Source organism: Symphalangus syndactylus, chromosome 1, assembly GCF_028878055.3.
Source record: "Symphalangus syndactylus isolate Jambi chromosome 1, NHGRI_mSymSyn1-v2.1_pri, whole genome shotgun sequence".
In the NCBI taxonomy this organism is placed as follows: Eukaryota; Metazoa; Chordata; class Mammalia; order Primates; family Hylobatidae; genus Symphalangus; species Symphalangus syndactylus.
The window spans coordinates 72253402-72271049 of NC_072423.2; the positions used below are offsets into that span (position 1 = coordinate 72253402).

Here is a 17648-nt window from a genome sequence, read left to right on the forward strand (position 1 = left end):
CCTCTGCACTCCAGCCTGGGTGGCAGAGTGAGATTCTGTCTCAAAAAAAAAAAATTGTAATAATTATGTACTTTAAAATTGGGAACAGAATTTCCCAATTTTAAAATCTTTTAAATGAAGGGTTTCAAGCAGGCTTTGAACTTATTTTTGGAAACATAAATGTACAATAGTTTTTTGGGGTTTTTTGTTTGTTTTTGAGATGAAGTTTCGCTCTGTCACCCAGGCTGTAGTTCAGTGGCACAATCTCGGCTCACTGCAACCTCCACCTCCCAGGTTCAAGTGATCCTCCTGCCTCAGCCTCCAGCTAGGATTACAGGTGCGCACTACCACACTCGGCTAACTTTTATATTTTTAGTAGTGATGGGGTTTCACCATGTTGGCCAGGCTGGTCTCAAACTCCTGACCTCAAGTGATCTGCCCACCTCAGCTTCCCAAAGTGCTGGGATTACAGGCATGCACCACTGTGCCCGGCCAATACGTAATAGTTTTCATTATTTCCAAGAACAACTAATTATCATCAGAGAATGTGGAAAATTTAGCAGCTGATTTATACAAAAACTTTTGCTGAAAAATGAGTGTTATGAATTAGTAAGTTTGACCAAAAAATATTTCTTCAATTTATTCCTATATAGTTTTGGGATAGATCTTTTTAAGTTATGGCTAGTGTGGCTGTCAGTCCCAGTCTGCATGGGGCAGACCTGTTCATAGCACTTTGAAAAGCCCCACATCTGGGGAAACTCCTGAGTCCTAGGCAAATGAGGAGGCTTGGTCACCCTAGCTTTGACAACCATAAAAACCAAATCTAAAAAATAGACTGCACATTTGGAAGGCTGAGGCGGGAGGATCACCTGAGGTCAGGAGTTCAAGACCAGCCTGGCCAACATACTGAAACCCTGTCTCCACTAAAAATACCAAAAGTTAGCCAGGCATAGTGGCAGGCACCTGTAATCCCAGCTACTCAGGAGACAGGAGAATCGCTTGAACCCAGAAGGCGGAGGTTGCAGTGAGCTGAGATCACGCCATTGCACTCCAGCGTGGGCAACAAGAGCTAAACTCCGTCTCAAAAAAAAAAAAAAAAAAAAAAAAACAGACTGCACATAATGGTATCACAAAGCTCTAAACCAGGTTTTCAAAAATGAATCATGTATACTAATATTTCAATGAAAGCAAACTAGTTTTTAACTGATGAAATAAAAACTATTAATTTCATTTTTCTACCTTTTTTTAGTTCCTTTTTCAAGTCTATGGTTTTAAGGTATAAAAGACAATTTGTATAGTAACAAAATGTATCAGTGTCTTAATTGTCTTTCCTCCCCAAAACATAGTCTGGTACCTAGTCTAGGTCGACAAATATTTGATGCATGAAGGCAAGAATGAAAGGTTCAAAAGAGTGCTTTTCTGCCTGGTAGATTTCACATCCAAAGTTATCATGGATATCTTCGTGCAATTAACAAAGTAGCATTCTGCTAAAATATACTATAAGCCAGGGCTTCTTAACATGCATTTGAATCATCTGGGAATCTTACTAAAATGCAGACCTTGATTCAGTGGCTCTAGGGTAGAGCCTTAGATTACAGATTCCAACAAGCTCCCAGCAGATGCTACTGCCAAAAGTATACGGCCCTCACTGTGAGTGGCAAGGCTACCACATTTTAGTAGGGCATGCAGTGGGAGTGGAAACAGTCATGCAATCATATCTACCCTGTTCTACTGCAAGTGAGATGATGAACTCCTGCCTTGGGTCTAATTTCCCATGGTAGCACTTTACCCCAGTTCCACCCCTGTTCTTCACTCAATACGTAGGAAATTTACATTGTAATTCAAAACAAAGAGACTCTTCTACTGCAAAACCTAAAACAGTAAAAAGAAACGGCATTCGAGAGTTGATTATGTTCACACTACAGCTACTGAAGCATTTTTATAATCACTGTGTCATTCAAAAATAAAAAGAAATATATAATATGCTATCTGTCGCTCAGTGAGTGAGTGGTTCACACTTCTTTATTTGCTACTGAAATTCTGCCTAGAAAGAAAAAAAATTCCACACAAAAACAACATTACCTCTCACTTTGGATTTAAACTGCCTAAGCTTCCAACATCTGTATGTTCTTTAGGTGGATCGAGGTTATAGACAGGTAAACATACACATATACACACGAAAGATTATATTGTGTATATCAGAATAAACATATATATCTATAACATACTGACCTATGTTTAAACAACTTTGCAAATGGAAAAGTATTTAGTATCATATGGTAGAACAAGGAAAATACTGAATTTAGGGCTAGGTGACCTAAGGTCAAATCTCAACCCACCACTAAAAGCTATTTAACTTTGAACAAATGACCTACATTCTCTAGACCTGATTTTTCTCATCTGTTAAAATAAAGAAATTGGACTAAATGTTCTCCAAAGTTCCTGCTAGCTTTAACATTCTTTGCTTCTGTCTAGTTAATTAATTATTTCATAAAGGTAATAAATCTACACTGCTATTAATGAACAGAGAATGAATTTTAAAAAACAAAAGAAAAATTAGCACTTTATCTTATCCTTGCAGACAGACCACTAAAGGAAATCAATACAAATTGCGAAAAATAAAACCATTACTGCGATTTCTCAGGTTTCAAACTTTAATTCTGAAAACTGAAAATAAAGTTCCAGAAAAAGATAGTGTTCTGAAAAAAAGGGAGATAATGGTTTAAGGAATATAAAATAAGTCTTTGCTATGGTACATTTCCATTCACCAGTTTAAAATCCATCATTTTGGAGGACAAGATTATGAAGTGGGAAAATAACCAAAAAGGCTTAATGTTCTGTTCCCTCCTGCTGGCACTGGACGTATCACAAGCTTTTACTACAAGGCATAGTGACTTTTTCTAATTAATTAGTGTCTACATTTCTCTGTCTATGTATTCCAATCAAGGGAACAAAACGAAGGATTTTCAGCTGATTTGTGTTTGGCAATTTCGATTCATCACCTTGGAACTGCCAGATAATACCCCTTTGCTCTCCTTTGCTGTCAGACCGAAGACGCCTGAACACTCAAGGATTTTTGAGAAACCTGCTGTTCTTGTTCCATAAGAACCTGCTATCTGTGCCCCAGAGGGTGATACACATTTATTTCATGAACTGCAGAAAACAGTGAAATCCTATTTAATAACCCCAGTGACAAACTGCTATTTGAATTTCACCTGCTGGTTCAAGTCCACTTTTCAACTTCTTTTTTGCTCTGATCCAATGTGGGATATAAACTGAAGAAAAACAGAATTTGCCTTTTGGATAAAAGTACAGAAATTTGTGGGACTTTTCTCCATCACTCTACTGGAATTCAGACACACTCCGGGAGAATGAAATGCTTCCATTTTGTTCAAATACTTGATAATATAGCTACAGTCTCCAAATGAAATCTCTCTAAAGTGTTTGCTAAGACACATACAAAAAACAAAAAGCAAAAAATCTAACATAGCCTATAATCATGAATTTTACTGGCTGTTGTAAACTGGCATCAGTCTTCTATGAGGCAACAAAATGTCAAGAATTAACTATTACTTAAAAATAGAAACCAAAATAAACTCACTCCGAACATTTTCTCAGTATCTATTTAAGGATGTTACAGAAAGACTGCATTACCCTCTGCAAAAGTTGAGGCCAACCATGGCCCCAATGTCATTCTTTAAAGGCCAGTGGCCACCACCTCAAGTACAACTTTCTCTGCTCAGCCATCAAGCCTCACCAAGTGCGACCAGCCAGACCTATCCCAGTCACCCTGCAATCTAATTGCACCCAAACCTTGTACTTACTGAAATGGAAAGACCCATAAAGATCTTGCAATCTAAAACTGTTGTTCTACATACAAAGAAGCTGAGCCCAGCCCGGTGAAGTGACTTGTCTTTGGCCACACAGCTAATGGGCAGCACAGCCAAAGAATAAAACCTGAATCTCCTGACCCATGCCCCAACCCCATCCAATGCTCACCTACTACACTGCTAATAGCAACATCTGCTTGAATCAGATAAGTCATTAAGGTCCAGCCATATATCACACATGTCACCTTCTCTTCCAACCCCATACCTTTGCTCATGCTGCCTCCTTAAGGGGCCCAGATAATTCCCACTATGACCCCTCAACTTTCTTACCTCTCAAGGTTAGAGAGCATCTAGATGTTAATATATTAAAAAGTTATATGGCCAGACACGGTGGCTCACGCCTGTAATCCCAGCACTTTGGGAGGCTGAGGCAGGGGGATCACAAGGTCAAGAGATTGAGACCATTCTGGCCAACATGGTGAAACCCCATCTCTATTAAAAATACAAAAAAAAAAATTAGCTGAAAGTGGTGGTGTGCACCTAGCTACTTGGGAGGCTGAGGCAAGAGAATCACTTGAACCTGGGAGACAGAGGTTGCAGTGTGCCGAGATTGCACCACTGCACTCCAGCCTGGTGACAGAGCAAGACCTCCGTCTCAAAAAAAAAAAAAAAAAAAAAAAAAAAAAAAAAAGTTATATTCTCTCAGATTAGATTTACCAGGTTGGATTTATAAGCTGTTTGTTACAACAGAATAACAATGCATTCAAGGTAAATATCTTAGATACTCTTCATCCTTCAAGGTCAGACTCAAGCTCCCGATGACTCTGCCTTTCTCTGAAGGCTGACCATACCTTACAGCACGAATGTGCTACATGTGTACTTAGTTGTTCTCCATTACTCTACATAAGTTAGTTTTCCTTTATTCAGCAATAGTCTAAGATCCTTTTGAGAATGAAAAATGTCTCATATTTCTATCTCTCAAAGTTCATAACTCACTATTTAGATAAAGATCCATTGATGTTAAGAGGCTCACAGGGAGAGGGAGAATGGGAATTAACATTTTTTTCAGTATCAAGTATTTTATATACACAGAGATTATATATTTCATTCTTGTGTATTCAAACAAAACTTCCTTTTTCTTTTGTGAAACTTGCATTTTTATGTAGGAAATTTGAAATTTCACAGCCTGTATATTATTTTGGGGTTTTGTGCCCAGAACACTCACATACACACTAGACATCAATGAAATCACCCTGAAAAAAAAATACTTCATTTCCCCAATCACCATGTGCCTACACTTTGCTAGTCAATTCTAAAGCAAGCTGGTGAGCAGAAAAAGCTAGCAAAGGGCACCAAAAATGACACTTATCTTTGTGTAGAAGTTGTGAAAAGACAAAATACGTCAAGGAGTCTAAAAGGGCAGAGAAAAACCCTCTTCAAGTCTGCAGCAGCATTACAGGGATCAGATCATAAACAGAGGTTTACCCATATGGTAGAAACAAAGATGTAAAACATATAATAAATCCCAAGGAAAAGAGACACTCTCTCAGATGCTGTTAGGGAGAGGATAAACTAGGGTGATCTCTTTGGAGGATGATATTGAGTGGTTTATCAAAATTTTAAACGAGCATACCCTTTTGTACAATAATTTCACTGCTATGATAGTACCTATGAATGAACTGCAAAAGTATTCACATATAAAAAGGATATATGAATAAGAACATTGGATATAACATGGTGTATAACCACAAAAATTAAAATAATCTAAATGTTCACAGTAGGGCACTGTTAAAATACATTATGGCACATTCATAAAATGAAATACTATGCAGCACTGAAAAGAATAAGACCTGTATCTCCAAGACATTCATAATTAAGCGCAAAAAAAGCAAGAAGCAGAACAACAAGCAGAATGTGAGCCCATTTGGGATGTGTGTATGTATGTGTATATGTGCATAAAAGGTTTGGAATTTTTAGCTGTCTTTTTTTTTTCCTATGTAGACATATGAGAAACTGTACACAGTGGTCACACGGTTAGGAAAATATTTAGGGGTTTAGTGTATGTGTGAGGGGATACAGTGGATAATTTAATTCTTACTTTACTGCCTGTCTATACTGTTTTATTTTTTAACCATATGCCTATGTTCTGAAAAGCATAAGAAAATATTTTTTAATTCTATCTAGAAATACATAGAAAATATTAGTCTAGAAAGACATTCACTGACAGATATTAATATTATCATCTAAAATTATTAGATATCCAAGGTATGAAATTATGTCTCAGAAGAAAATGTTCAGAAACACCCAACTGTGCATTGGCTTGATGTTTTATGTGCATGATCTGCCAATGGGATGTTATTTAGTTAACTAGAAATGTCACTTGTAAACCAGAAGGGTAACACACAAAATAAAGGATGTTACCAATATTTCAAGGAGTCTAGCAAAATTCAAGCATGACTCAACCCTTCTTTCCACAGTGAATGCAGCCCCAGGTGTGAATACAGCCTACTGTATTAAACTCTTAAATTTGACTAATGAAAATGAACATTGTTACTGGCAATGAGCCCCAAACTGACAGCGCAACGTGGCCTAAATGTGCATCTTTTCAATTATATGTGAACATCCTTTAAAATAATATGTCCCATTATCTCAAAAGGTAAACTAAGAATATGGCCCTTTAAAATATTATTTTGTTACTAATGATTGAAAAAATTCATTTGCATGGAGATGTCATTAAGCACCAGGAACATCATTTAACAGATATTTTTGAAAATCTGGCTATGCAAGCCCTGCACTAAAAGCATATCTAAGTGTTAAGCACTTCTGGAGTCCAATAAAGGGAAAGTCCCAATGTGGGGTAGAAATAACGGTAAACACATCAGGATTAAGTTAGAAACTGAGTTGATCTTTAAGAGGAAATTGGGATTTGTGCTAATGCAGAAGAGGCAAAAGGTTAAATACTCAGATTGTAGAGTAAGATAACTGAGTAGTAAGATAGGGCGGTAACAATCTCAGCAGCTTAAAGAGAAATGATGCTGACAATTAATATAAAATATGTGTGGATGAGGGAAGGTGGTCTCAAATGTTAAACAAAAAAAATTTAAGAAAAATATTGATTAACTGTAACATGATTAGCAGGTAAGATGCATCTAGCCACTTCCCTAGGACAATGGTTCTCAAACATGAGTGGGCATCAGAATCACCTGGATTGTTAAAACACAGATTGCTGGGCCCCACCCCTAGAGTAGCTGATTCAGAAGATCTGGACTGGGGCCCAGGAATCTGCATTTCTAACAAACCTCCAGGTGATGCTGATGCTGCTGGTCCAGGGGCCACATGTGGAGAAGTACCCAGAATAACTCTGAACACATCAAATCCTGAGTTTCCTCGTGCTCTGATTCCTCAGAGGACATGACACAGCAGAACACAAAGAATGACATCTTCACCTAAGCCAAGACAGATGCAGGCCTGCCCAAGTCTGGTCCAAAACACCTCTTAAATAGAAAGTTCTTCCCTTATACATTTAGAGCTCTAAATTCCCCTGGAACTGATCTAAGAAAAGCAACCAGTCTGGACCCAGGGAACTGGCCCCTAGCCCAATGTTAATCACCCCATTGCCCAGTGAGGCTAATCCTGAGGGAATGGCTCTAGAGCTTGACATAGACCTACTCTGAACACCTTGAAACCAACCTCAAACCAGATCTTTCCTTGAGATGTCTCATTTAATGTCTGGAGTTCATCAAACCACACCTAACCTGGAACTGAACCAAAAGAAAATGTATTACACGATGTCACTTCAGCAACTGCAATGTGTAAATGTATAACCACAAACCACATGACGACCCCAAAATCCACATCCAAATAAATACTAAGAGCCAATGAAGGTTCACAGATGAGAATGCTGTAATGGCCCACCATCCCCAAAAATAGTCACCATGGAGGTCTTCTGGTCATTCTGCTAACTTTTAAATTTGCAGGAATACATAAAGCTGTCATAAGGAAACAGAACAGGCACAGCGATTACAGGCATAGTGAACATTATACCTTCTAAGTGTCTAGATGTTGCTGTGAAGGTATGTTTTTAGCTATGATTAACATTCAAATCAGCAGGCTTCGATCAAAGTAGATCACTCTGTAGTGAGGGGGGGTCTCATTTAATCAGTTGAAGGCCTTAAGAGAAAAAACAGGTCCCCCAAGGAAGAAGGAATTCTGCCTGCAGACTGACCTGGACTCAAGACTGCAGCACCAACTCCTCCCTGGGCCTCCTGCCTGCCAGGCTGCCCTGCATATTTCAGACGTGTCAGCCCCAACGACGTGCCTCAATCAATTCCTCTTTTTAAGATAAGTCTCTCTCTCTCTCTCTCGCTTGCTAGCTCTCTCTCGCCTTGTGTGTGTGTGTGTACACAAACACACACAAATATCACACACATGTACACATACACTTATCCTAGGGGGTCCTGTTTCTCTGGAGAACCCTAATACAACCCCCTGCAGTTTACAGCCTCCATTCTCTGACTCGAGAATGATTGATTACCTCCATCTTTGTAAAAGAAAAGGTCTCCTTTCACTTTAAAATTAAGATCACCTTTTAAAATATACATCAGACTTTAATAACACTTATATTCTATACCACTACACATAAAACTCAAGCAGAAGCCACATAGTTTCAAGTGACTGAAAAGCCCCTGAGTGTAGTTATATGAACTTTACTATTCCATGGTGCATTTTGGTAGCGATCACACACTGTGAGGAAGGGTCCAGGGATGGACATCTTACCAAGCATCCGTCCTGATCCAAACGCTCTTTGGAATCCATATTAAGCTTCCTTTTCCTGTTGGGCTGTTTCATTGCCACCCCTGCACTCCTTGGCAGTGGTTTTCTGTAAAACAGGGTCACATAAGAAGTTGGGGATGGGGGCGTGACCCCTTCAGAATTACAGAAGCAAACAAGAAAATGCTTTCAATTATACTTCTCATAATTGGTTACTATAAATAACCTGATAAGTTGACACAAATTTTGGAATTGGTTTTATAGTCCTTAATATAGTAATAAGACAAGGGGGAGGGCAATGCGTTTTCTACCTCATTTAGAATTTCTATCACGGGGAAAATAGATATTATTGCTTTTGGTCTTATCTGGGATAAAATGTTTGCTTTTTTGCTTAGCTAACCTAACCAATTAGGATTCACTGCAATCAGCCTGCACAGCTTCTGTACTCACATGGTCTGACACGTATTCTTGGTAAGAGGTCTTAGTCATACAAGGCATAGCATAGCAATCTGAAACAGAAAATAAGAAAAAAGTTCACTAATCCAATTCATCATGATCATTCTTCTGTATATTCATAAACAGTGGTAGACATTCTTTGAAAAGTTATTTGAAATGAGTTTTTTTTACAGGGAAGGTCAACTGTTTTGGAGAACCAACCACCAATACCAAATGAGTTCCGCTGGAGCTGTAATTCAAAAGTCATTCACTTTGAAATAATGTTAACAATTGAAATACACTTTTTTAAAACTTTTAATAGCCCTAAATCATCTATAGCCCCCAGTGCTTTACGATGATATATCTAACTTCTTCATTGATATTTCCACCTGAAAAATGACACTCCAAATATGACAAATGTAACATATTTGCAACTGAGCTCATCTCCCTCCACACTGCCTCCCAGTTCTAGGCTCTCCTCCTATTTGCACTGATAACTGGCTGCCCATTTACCCAGAGCTTCCTCTTACAGTTGTTCAGGTTGTATGCCACCCAAGAGCACCAAGCCAAGGGGCAAGTGGAGGCTGAAATCCACCATGGGCTCTACACCCACAGTTCACCTGCCACTGGCCTGCATCATCCCAGGAGAAAATGCATCTTTTTCTCATTCAAACAATACTACCTTCTGGGCTAATGTCTGAGCCAGAGAACTAGGAGTTGCCATCATTTCATCCTTTATATCACACCATGCATATTGCCATCAGGTTTTGTTGATTTTTAATTTACTAAACATTTATTGAATTTACCTTCTTCCTCTACTCCTATTAACTCTGATCATTCCAATTTTATGTTGCAGTCAATCCAAAGGTCTTAAAGTTCTTTGCAAAGCAAGGTTCCTGCTGCTTCTCCATGCCATACTTCTGCTGGTCCCTCAACCTCTGAACACCTTCCCCATTGCCTGCCCTCCCTTTTTCAACTTATCTAATTTGAACTCGTCCTTTCTGACCCCACTAAAAGAGACTTCGCGGCCTTCAGGAAGGCCTTCCTTGCCTACCTCCTGCTCCAAGTAAACCAAGTGTGTCTTTTCTACATTGCATTTCTTGTGCATACCTTTATTGTAGTTTTTGTTTGCAGATATGCCTCCCTTTATGAGGCTGTAAGCATCCCGATGACAAGGACTGTGAATTACTGATCCTTATTTTCCACTGTTTAGATATTACCTGGCTCACAGCAGTCTCTCAATACGTGTTTATTGACTCCAACTACATAAACATGTCTCTCTGAATTACAGAGAAGCCTCAAGCCCTTAAATCCAGTGAATATTAGTTCTTGATCCATACATTATCCTTTAGAATGCTGTATGACTAGAGTGAGCAGTTTTCAAAGTTAATTCCTTTCCCTTTTTCTTTAATATACAAAACAAAAAATAAACAAGAAAACACTTCCTTTCCACATATCCTTTTGCTTCTAGTCAGATGATATTTATGTCCTTAAGACAGGCACTTATGTACTAAATTCAATAACATTACATTCATTTTGTAGAATGTAAATACAATTTTTCATGCCTAGCTTCTGGTAATACTCTGAACATCTATGCAAATGAACAGCATAGACTTGATGCCCGTAGCGAAGTATTATTGCACAAGACACAAGCACTGCCAAGGCTGGCCTGCCTTTTACGACGAATAATACCCCATGGCTTGTCAAACTGAAATCATCTGGCTACTGACATTTTTCTCCTCACCATCAAAAACGATCTACCTTGATAATCCCTGGCAATTATCTCAATAACCTTGATTTGTTTAAAACAGCAAGAAAGCCTGAATTCACATTATTTTATATCAGGGAAAAAAATGAAAGTTTTTACACTGAGGAGAAATTTCAACATACAATTTGGTAATAATGAATTTCCTCTGGATTTAGAAATAATAAAGCAAAAATATAAAAGTCACCAAACAATCCATATAAGATTTTGCTGCCAGACAAAAAGGGAATCAAATACAAGAGACCATTAAATACATAGGAGATGAATGATATACAGATGGATGACAGATGATGATGATAGATAGATAGATGACAGATAAATAGATGATAGATAGATAGATAGATAGATAAGATAAGATAGTCTAACACACAGAAAAACAGACATAAAGAGAGGTTTTGTATAATCCTTTATAATGTCAATGCAAAGAACATATTCTACCCAACTGAATAGGACATTTCTTTTGAAATAAACCTAACTTGATGTCCTTGGCATGGTATCAAAATGCATGGATTACTCTGATTGTCCATGATATATGGCCTACTCCCAGGAAGCCCCAAATGTCACACCAGCCACATGTCTCCTTGCTGAGCTTTTAAAAAATATATAAAGTTTTTGGAGTTAAAAAAAGAATAATGTCAAATTATAAAACACATCAAAGAAACATATTATCCAGGGTAAGTAAAGGTATATAACAACCAGACTGAGCTGCGCCCGGTGTCACCTGGCTTTGTGACAATGCCCGAACACCACCTACCATAGACAAGGTGATGTTCAGTGATTTTAATTAGAGAAGCTTCTAAATAGTGTTTTAGATTTAAAAAACAACATAGATAACTACATATAAATGATTTGTATTTCTGTATAAAAATTGAAAATAATGTATTAATTTTTCAATTTAATCTTCTAAATGAGATTAATTTCCCTTCATAGTAGAATTATCTGTCTGCATGTTGCCAAATACTAAGGAGATAAATTAGATTGATACTTAGAAAGCATCTGAATACTTCAAGTTGAAGGAGTCTATAAATAACTAAAATAATTCACTGTCTGTCTATGTCCAGGTGCTATTTGGTAATTCTTTCAAAAACATTTTATTGATCATCTATTAATCACCAATATAGTCACAGGTACCTTGAGGAATATGAAGCTGATTAATCACACACCCTCTAAAGGGAGATAAGTATAGCAGCCACATATCCTGGATAACCCAAGGTACGTCTGCCTTCGCCACTCATCCTGGTATAAGGATTAACAGCACTGCTTTCACTCCCCAAAATGTCCCAGTTTAAACAATAAATCATATGGTACCATATAGGTAAGAAACATATGTAATACATGCCATTAAAAAATTACAGAGTAGCCTGGGTGTTCACAGGAGGGACACTATGTCTAACGACATGCACGCTGAAAGAACATTTCTGCTGGTTCTAGGACACTGTGCAGATCTTAAATGAATTTATCACCAAAATATCGAATACAAATTTCTGATCACTGAACTGATTTCCCACTATTTCAAAGATACTGCCAGCCTAGAATTTATTCATCTGGTTGATACTCGATGTTAATAATACATAATGTTTGAATAAATTAATAAATGATTACAAATGAATGCATTTTGATAACTTATGCATGAATAATTGATCCTTCTTAATTGTATTAACAGTAGCTAACATTACTTGAGTACTCACATACCAGGCACAGCTATCAGTCCTCTACATATACACTTTCAGTTAATACTTATGACAGCCCAACAATATGTGTACCACTGTCACCCTCATTTCACAGAAGAGGAAACACCAAGGGGTTAACTTGTCCAAGGTTACACAACAGACAAGTAACCAGACAGTACAATTCTGGGGTCCCTCTTTGAACACCATACTATGCTATAGCTTTTTTAACTATATTGTAAGTTTAGTTATCTGAAACTTAACCACTCAGTACACTAGCCAAATCCTTGCCACACACAATGATTTCAGTCAGAAACTGACACCAAACTTCCTGTGGGAACCACTTGCCCTCATGTGGAGCCTATCAGCATAGTGGCTTCATATTGTCACTTTCCTTATGTCATGGCAGCCACCTATTCTCATTTTTAAAAAATTTTGCCTTTATTACCTATTTTGGAATCTTAAAATACTAATAGTTAATTATGTATTAATTCTGCACCCATAAGTCTTACATAATACTTTATGAGAATAGCACAATAAGTCCCAAGATTCAGGGTCCAAAGGGTACCACAGAGGTTGTCTGAAACTCAGAATTTTCTAAACAGTTACATTACTCTCACTGAGTCTATGTCACTCCCCTGCCACCCCCATCAGAGCTAGTGCTGGTGCCTACTGCTGGGAGACATAAGGACAGGTCACATCACTGGACCCCTTGCAGATAATCTTCAGCACCAGCCTGAAATGTGGCAGCTCCATGGGGTGGCTACACCCAGAGGAATAGCAGTGTTCACAGGGGTCTGGCTCTCAGGGACACCAACTCCTAGGGGAAGGGGAAATGCACCACATCAAGGGAACACCCCATGGGACAAAAGAGTCTGGATACCAGGCCTTGAGTCCCAGAACATTCTGCTCGTGGGAAGTTTCTTTCAGCAGAGGCATGAGTTCAATGCTGGTGCTCATGAAGTTTCTTGGAGAAGGGGACTTCTTTTCTCTCTTATCCATTACTGCAAACACAGCTGGGGCTTCTCCCATAAGAGCTTGACATGGGTGTATCTATAGACAGCCTTTCTGGAGCACTTTAGGGTGACAGTATCCTCACATTAGGAGTGCCCTCCAGATTCAGGCTTGCACAAGAGGTGGTCACAACTCCTCTCTACTTGGAACATCAACATTCCTAGACATGAAAACAGGTGCCTGTCTGATACGAATAGCTGGAACATTGGGTCAGGAGTGCATCTGGGAGTTGGATCACTTTCATCCTGGCCTGGCAGAAGAACTAAGGTGGCTCCCACCCTTCCCCCTGATGAGACCTCAGTGTTTTTCACTGAAAGCTCCCCCAGCCACCTCTGTCGGGGCTGGGACATCTGCCCACTATTGGGTACTGCATTTACCCACCTGCTTTAGTCACAACCAGTTCCTACCCAGGGATATTTCCCATACTGGCCTGAAGCTTTAACTATTCAACCCAGTAAATAAATAAAATACTGGGACAAAATAAATAAATAAATAAATAAATAAATTCACACTGTGGGGAAACAAGATAAGCTTCAAGAGATCTCTGCCATTCCAACCCCATAGGAGATGCTGAACTTGTTCACGCACTGAGCACATTGTTACCACAACAGGCATCTGGGAAAGCCACAATACAAAGATTCACTATAACCAAGGAACCCATACAAATTACTCAGTACTAAAAGCACTAAGAGCCAAATTAGGCTATAATAAACTATAAACATGTAAGTCACATCCTTCTGAAATACCAGATAAAAAATTCAAAAGGTTGATTACTAAGCTACTCAAGCAGATACCAGAGAAAGGTGAAAACCAACATAAAGAAATGAAAAAAAAATTCAATATATAAATGAAAAATATTATAAAGAGATACATATTTTAAAGAAAAACCAATCAGAACATCTGGAAGTGAAAGACACACTTAGGGAGTTTAAAAATGCAGTGGAAAGTTTTAACAATAGACTAGACCAAGTAGAAGAAAAAATTTCAGAGCTTGAACATAAGGATTTTGTTCACTCAATCAAACAAAAATTTAAAAAATAAATCAAAAGGAATGAAAAAACTCTCCAAGGAATTTGGGATTATGTAAAAGGTCCAATCCTAAAAATAAGTGGTGTTCCTGAAGGAGAAGAGAAAACAAAATGTTTAGAAAAATTATTTGACGGAATAATAGAAGAATACATCCCTGGTCTTGCTAGAGATTTAGATGTCCAAACACAAGACACTCAAAAATTCCTGGGAGACTCACTGAAAAAAGGACATCACCAAGGTATATCGTCACCAAGCTATTTAAAGTCAACATGAAGGAAAGAATTGTAAGAGCAGTGAGACAAAATGCAATAGGTAACATATAAAGAAAAATCTATCAAACTAACAGCAGTCTTCTAAGCAGAAATCTTAAAAGCCAGAAGGAATTGGGATTTTATTTTTAGCCTCTTTAAACAGAATAACTGAGAGCCAAGAATATTGTATCCAGCAAAACTAAGTTTCAAAATGAAGGAGAAATAAAGTTATTTTCAGACAAACAAATGCCAAGGGAATTTGTTAGTACCAGACCAGCCTTATGAGACACATTAAAAGGAGTTATAAATCTTCAAACAGAAGCTCAGTATGCACTAGAATAGAATCTCTTGAAAGCATAAAACTCACAGGGCCTATAAAACAATAACACAATAAGAAAACAAACCAGCTAGGTAACAATTAACATGATGACTGGAACAGTACCTCACATCTCAATATTAATGTTGAAAGTAAATGGTGTAAATGTTCCACTTAAAGGATACAGATTGGCAGAATGGATAGAAAAATCACAAACCAAATATCTGTATTTTAGAAACCCACTTAATATGTAAAGATTCATATAAATTCAAGGTAAAGTGGTGAAAAAAGATATTCCACACAAATGGAAACCAAAAGCTAGCAGGAGTTACTATCCTTATATCAGATAAAACAGACTTTCAAACAACAATAGTAAAAAAAAAAAAAAGACAAAGAAGGTCATTATATACTAATAAAAGGATCAATCAAACAAGAGGATATTAAAATCCTAAATTTATATGCCCCTAACTCTGGAGCTCCCAGATTTATAAAACAATTGCTACTAGACCTAAAAAATGAGATAGAACAGCAACACAATAATACTGGGGGACTTCAACACTCCACTGACAGCACTAGACAGCTCATCAAGACAGAAGGTCAACAAGGAAGCAATGGAATTAAACTACATGATAGAGAAAATGAACCTAACATATATTTATAGAAATTCTACCAAAGAACTGCAGAATATACATTCTTCTCATCAGCATATGGAGCATTCTCCAAGATAGACCATATAATAGGCCACAAAACAAGTCTTGATACATTTTAAAATATCAAAATCATATTAAGTATCTTCCCAGACCACAGTAGAATAAAACCGGAAATTAACTCCAAAAAGAACGCTCAAAACTATATAAATACATGGAAATTAAACAATCTGCCCATGAATTATTTTGGGGTTAACAATGAAACCAAGATGGAAATTTAAAAATTCTTTGACATGAGTGACAATAGTGACACAGATTATTAAAACCTCTGAGATATAGTAAAAGCAATGCTAAGAGCACAGTTTATAATGTTAATGCCCATAAGAAAGTCTGAAAGTTCACAAATTGACAACCTAATGTCACACCTCAAGGAACTACAGAGAGAAGAACTAAATACAAAGCTAGCAGAAGAAATGACAAAGATCAGAGTAGAACTAAGTGAAATAGAAACAACAACAACAACAACAACAAAAAAGTCAATGAAACCAAAGGCTGCTTCTATGAAAATATGAACAAAATTGATAGACCATTATTAGCTAGATTAATCAAAAAAAGAAAAGATTCAAATAAACTCAATTAGAAATGAAAATGAAGACATTACAACCAAAACCATAGAAATATATAAAATCGTTTGTGACTACTGTTAACACCTCTATGCACACAAACCAGAAAATCTAGAGGAAATGGATAAATTCCTGGAAACATATAACCCTCCTAGATTAAATCAGGAAGAAATAGAAACCTTGAACAGACCAATAACAAGCAGTGAGTTTGAATAAGTAATATTTAAAATGTCAACAAAAAAAGCACAGAGCCAGATGAATTCACAGCTGAATTTTACCAGACATTCAAAGTATTGGTGCCAATCCTACTGAAACTATTCTGAAAGACTGAGAAAGAGGAAATCCTCCCTAACTCATTCTAGGAAGCCAGTAACACTGATACCAAAACCAGGAAAGGGCATATCAAAAAAAATAAAGGAAAAGAAAACTGGAAATCAATATCTCTGATGAACCATAGATGCAAAAATCCTCAACAAAATACTAGCTAACCAAATCCAACAGCACATCAAAAGATAATACACCATGAACAAGCGGGTTTTATTCCAGAGATGGAGGGATGGTTTAACACATGCAAGTTAATAAATGTAATATATCACATAAACAAAACTAAAAACAAAAGCCATATGATCATTTCAATATAGGTAGAAAAAATACATTATAAAAACTCCAGTATCCTTTTATGATAAAAACCCTCAACAAACTAGACACAGAAGGGACACACCTCAAAATATCAAGAGCCATGTATGACAAACTTTCAGCCAACATCATACTAAATGGGGAAAAGTTGAAAGCATTCACCCTTGAGAACTAAAACAAGGATGCCCACTTTCATCCCTTCTACTCAACAGAGTATTGGAATCATAGCCAGAGCAATCAGTCAAGAGGAAGAAATAAAGGGCATCCAAATTGGAAGAGACCAAGTCAAAATAAATGACTGTATATCTAGAAAACCCTAAAGACTCCTCCAAAAGTCTCCTAGATTTGATAAATTAATTCAGTAAAGTCTCAGGTTACAAAATCAAAGTATACAGGTCAATAGCACTGCTATACACCAACAATAACCAAGCAGAATCAAATCAGTAACTCAAACACCTTTACAACAGCTGCAGGCAACGAAGGAGATGAATGATCTCTACAAAGAGAACTACAAAACACTGCTGAAAGAAATCACAGATGACACAAATGGAAATACATCCCATGCTCATGAATTGGAAGGGTCAATATCATGAAAATGACCATACTGCTCAAAACAATCTACAAATTCAGTGTAATTCCTATCTAAATACCAACATTATTTTTCACAGAATTAGGAAAAACAATCC

At 37.4% G+C, this 17648-nt stretch overlaps 1 protein-coding gene across 18 annotated transcripts in view; it reads right to left on the reverse strand.

Moving 5' to 3' along the window:
• L3MBTL4 (L3MBTL histone methyl-lysine binding protein 4) overlaps positions 1 to 17648 on the reverse strand; it is a 474605-nt gene that overhangs the window by 356717 nt on the left and 100240 nt on the right. For 15 of the 18 annotated variants that reach the window (XM_063620329.1, XM_055237865.2, XM_055237861.2 and 12 more), the window contains 2 exons: positions 9030 to 9088; positions 8586 to 8688 (listed from right to left, as the gene is read on the reverse strand). In XM_063620329.1, the coding sequence (XP_063476399.1) occupies positions 8586 to 8657 (72 nt within the window). In that variant the 5' untranslated portion in view covers positions 8658 to 8688; positions 9030 to 9088. Of the gene's footprint in view, positions 1 to 7499; positions 7565 to 8585; positions 8689 to 9029; positions 9089 to 17648 lie in introns of those variants that run through there. The other 3 variants (XM_055237909.2, XM_055237872.2, XM_055237922.2) reach the window with 2 other exon arrangements.